The sequence below is a fragment of the Venturia canescens genome, chromosome 4 (assembly GCF_019457755.1).
Source record: "Venturia canescens isolate UGA chromosome 4, ASM1945775v1, whole genome shotgun sequence".
Taxonomy (NCBI): domain Eukaryota; kingdom Metazoa; phylum Arthropoda; class Insecta; order Hymenoptera; family Ichneumonidae; genus Venturia; species Venturia canescens.
In genome coordinates this window covers 6,191,270-6,195,270 of record NC_057424.1, presented here as the reverse complement: position 1 = coordinate 6,195,270, position 4,001 = coordinate 6,191,270, and the positions used below count along the sequence as shown (strand labels likewise).

At 40.1% G+C, this 4,001-nt stretch overlaps 1 protein-coding gene across 1 annotated transcript; it reads left to right on the top strand.

Moving 5' to 3' along the window:
• The first annotated feature begins 1,602 nt into the window (after nucleotides 1-1,602).
• On the top strand, nucleotides 1,603-3,768 carry LOC122409237 (homeobox protein Nkx-2.3-like). The gene is made up of 3 exons (XM_043416613.1): nucleotides 1,603-2,384; nucleotides 2,560-2,648; nucleotides 2,981-3,768. Exons 1-3 carry the CDS (start codon nucleotides 2,093-2,095, stop codon nucleotides 3,761-3,763), a joined length of 1,164 nt encoding a protein of 387 aa, XP_043272548.1. The 5' UTR covers nucleotides 1,603-2,092; the 3' UTR covers nucleotides 3,764-3,768.
• The last annotated feature ends 233 nt before the right edge of the window (nucleotides 3,769-4,001 follow it).

The following is a 4,001-nucleotide window of genomic DNA, read 5'->3' as shown; positions in this document are numbered from 1 at the left end:
TCAATGAATTCAAGGCAATTTCAACGAGAATTTTCTCTTCCATCACTAATTTTACTCCATGAAGTCATAAACGGATGAACTAAAAAATCAATTTTTAAAAGCATCGGAAAATATGCTTCGAAACAGTCCGTTTACGATCTCTTGATTGGTCTGAACGAGCCGGGATAGGCGGTCCTTCGTCGGTTTCTACCGCCCCGAGAGTACATTCAAAGGCATGGCTGTCTGATGGCAAAAAGTATATAGCGCTTCTGCGACATCCATCGCGGTCCATGCTACAGCATATAAAAATAATCCATTAGTAATCTCGATCCATAAAATGATGTATTACGTAGAAGCAACGACTTTATCAATAAGTTCTATATTAATTTGTGAATCAGAGTTCCTGTTCAATTGAAATTAGCTGAGTTAAGGTCAAATTTTTCCCAGACAAATAAAGTGATTTGACGTTGTCATTAATTTTGATTTTAACAAAAATTTGTGGTAAATTTATACTTGCTCCGTTATATACAGTCTGGAATAACTGGAATGCTCAGCAGAATTTTCTGCAGTCACATCGTCGTTGAGCAATTCCAAAAATCTTGATAAATTTTAAATCAGAATTTTTAGCAAGTCATAATCGTTTATTTTTTTATCCCTTCTTTTGCTTACATTTAAGGAAGTTCACGCGAATAAAAAATTCCAACTTTAATAGTTGAAATTTGGAAATATGCTAGAAATATACAGCGTGCATCTATTTCAAAAATTATTATAGGATCTACTGTCTAGTTGTCGAGAAAACAATAATTAACGAAAATCACACTTTTTAAGAGTTATACATAGGCTCTCATGGCAGGCACACTTCCTATGCGACGATCTGGATTTCATGAAGGATCCTCCCAACTTTTGAGAGCCAAAAACGAAAATAAGAAAATATAATGTTATTAGCTATCAATGATGTCTTGAGAAAGCCTTGTTACCGGTGAAAATCCCTTGGGAATGGAAAAAGAAAAACACTTGTTTGAGGTTAACGAGTAATAATGACATAGACGGTGGAAGGTTTGACAACACCATGAGCCATCTGGTTCACAATATAGATATGCGTACACGAAAGTATTTAAACCGCTATCAATTGTATTAAAAATTAATCGATCTCAACAAATAAGTTACACATAATTTGAATAATTGCGAGAATAAATTTTGATCATGAAAAGAGCAAAAAACTTCAGTTGCTTTTTTAAGTCACAAGTAACTCGTAATCTTTCTTAATTTGAATATTTTTACTGGCGCACATGGGTATTTTGAACCGATGAAATATAATTATTTCATTGTTTTTTAAGTCCTTGACCTCACGTAGCCTGATATCCAAAGTCTGAAATAACCTGGCCACAGTAGACCACTCTGCTCCCTCTCCTGCGGGGGTGTGTGTTGGTAAAAATCATTGCGTTCACTAGCTGCGGTGGATCAACTCGCCCACACATCCATACGATCTTTTCACTCTCTCATGCTCTTTCTCTCTTTCACTCTCGGGTCTCGATGTCGAGAATCCGACACTTGACTTCTCTTCGACCAAGAGCAAGTCACATTAGACGTCTGCCCTCCGACCTGACCGCTCAACCATAACGATCCTCCAAAGATCCTCAAATTAGCCATCGCTGTGACATCGAGACTTACCGAGAAAGTCTCTCCCTATGTTGTGTCCGTGCTGTCAACTCTTGACATCTCGCGAATATTTTATTATTTCGTAATTTTCAACGATCAGTGATTTCCCAATTGAATTAATCGACCTTTTTCGTGAACATTCGTTACAAGGAGGATTGAGAAAAATAGAATTTTTAGTGCTACGATAAAACACCATTTGAAAAGTTCTTCCAAATATTTGAGAAAGAATTGACAGAAAAATTATTCGCGTTTTTAATAGTTGTGAGTGTTTGTTCCTCTTTCGTGAATCTTCGGTGAAGTTTCCAGCTCCCAAATTGTTGTTCGAGCAACAACGTTCATTGAAAAAAGAGTGTTTGCAAAGGGAGTTCGTACAAAGAACAGTTTCCTTTTACTGAGTACAACTCGAGTGGTAAATACATCGAAGAACAAAGAGATCGTCGCAGGATGCTTTAGGATGTTGGCCACTGCAGTTTCGTCCGCAACCCCGTTCAGTGTTCGCGATATTTTAAACGAGAATCAACAGTTCGTCGTTATGGATTGTTACGGTTCGCATCAACAAAGTCCACAAGGCTGGCACGTGCCCCAGGATTACTACGGATACAATGTCATTCCCGACAACAATTGGGACGTCGAAAAATACAAGGAACAAACGATGACAGGCTACCATAATTATGGCGACCTGGGCCACGTTCACCAACTGAGCCAAATCGTGCCACCTTATCAAGAAAATCCCATCGTCGAAGAAGGTATGTATTTCCTTACACGACTCATTTGAACATTTAACAAAAGATTTCATGTTTGCTGAAAGTTCATAGAAGCATCTTTTCACTGCTGACTTTCCATAAATTGAACTCTGTTTTTCTAGCTATCGCGATTCGACGCACCATGAACTATTTTTTGAACGTGGATTTTGCTTTGCAGGAAATGTTGTGACGTCCAGCAAAACGGAACTCAGAAAAAGTCAGTCTGGAAAGAGAACGAAACGAAAGCCTCGAGTCCTATTTTCGCAGGTGAGTTGTCAAGCAGCAATGACAGCTTCTTTCCACTTTCTTTTCATAAACGGTACATTGTTGTTTGAGAAAATTTACGTAGTTTAGGATGTTTGAACGATCGTACGTTACCGACGGTCAAAATGGTGCGCAAATGCTTCGATTTTCTGAGACGGAACGTTCGAGTGGTCAAAAGTCTTTGTACAATTGGCATTTGTTTTGATTCTTTATTACACGATTGGAGTGACTCTGCGTCACTCCTTGTGAGTCTCAAAACTTTGATTTTGAAAGTAAAAAAGTTTGTGGCCGTAAAACGAAGCGATTCGTCAACGTTTATTTCTTTTTTTGCGTAGTCTCAAGTGTACGAACTGGAGCAGCGTTTCAAGCAGCAGCGTTACCTGAGTGCACCGGAGCGTGAGATGCTCGCCCAATCGTTGAAGCTCACGAGTACCCAGGTGAAGATTTGGTTCCAAAATCGGCGTTACAAAAACAAGCGCGCCCGTATCGAGGACGCGGAGAAGCTCCAAGCTCAGAATTCGAAGCATCCGTCACTGAAGAAAATCCCAGTGCCGGTTTTAATCAAAGACGGTAAGCCGAACGTCCAAGAGAGTTGCAACACTCCTTACTGGTCGAACTTCCGTCCGGAACTGAACGTCCCGATGCAAGCAGATTTCCGCGTCAACGAGATTCGTCCGAGCCCGGAATATCGACCGAATCCGGCAGAAATCCGAGTTGAACCTAGCCCCGAGTACAGGAACGAAATGAACCCCGATTCCTGCTCACGCTCGATGTTGAACGTCGAAAATCGCCAAATTTTGTCGCCCCACGATTATCGCTCCAATTTTCCAGCCGGAATCCGTTCGACCGTTCAGAATATCGATTCGAGATCGATCAAAGCAGAATTCAGGCCCGACTTTCCGGGCGAAATGCCGGGCTTTCCTGACGACGTCAAAAACGTTGTGACGAGTCCTGAAGACCAGAAAGCAATTTCGAACGACAATCGAACCGTCATGGACATTTCCAACGGTGAATTCAACTTCGGTAATTACATGAACGCGACGAACTATCAAATGCCTTATGTGAATTACGTCGAGCCGATTACAACGATGGATCAGAGTCTCCAGAGACTTTGGTAATTTTATTCAACCATTATCACTTTCGTTGTAATCATTTTGTAAAATACTTCAACATTTTTTTATACGATTTTCATCAAAATAATCTATGTGATAAATGGTGTTATTAGAGCGCAATGAACAATACCAAAAATCGACCAAAGCAAGTATTTTTAGGATTTTTTAGACAATTTAGGCCTTCGCACTTATAGTATTTTGAGTAAACGTTACAAAACGCATTACAAGGCAGTGCGCTTCGTAC

Coding starts and splice junctions, on each gene's coding strand:
- LOC122409237 (XM_043416613.1), top strand. CDS start 2,093: ATGTTGGCCACTGCAGTTTCGTCCGCAACCCCGTTCAGTGTTCGCGAT. Junction 2,385..2,559: donor AAATCCCATCGTCGAAGAAG/GTATGTATTTCC, acceptor TTTGCTTTGCAG/GAAATGTTGTGACGTCCAGC. Junction 2,649..2,980: donor CTCGAGTCCTATTTTCGCAG/GTGAGTTGTCAA, acceptor TTTTTTGCGTAG/TCTCAAGTGTACGAACTGGA.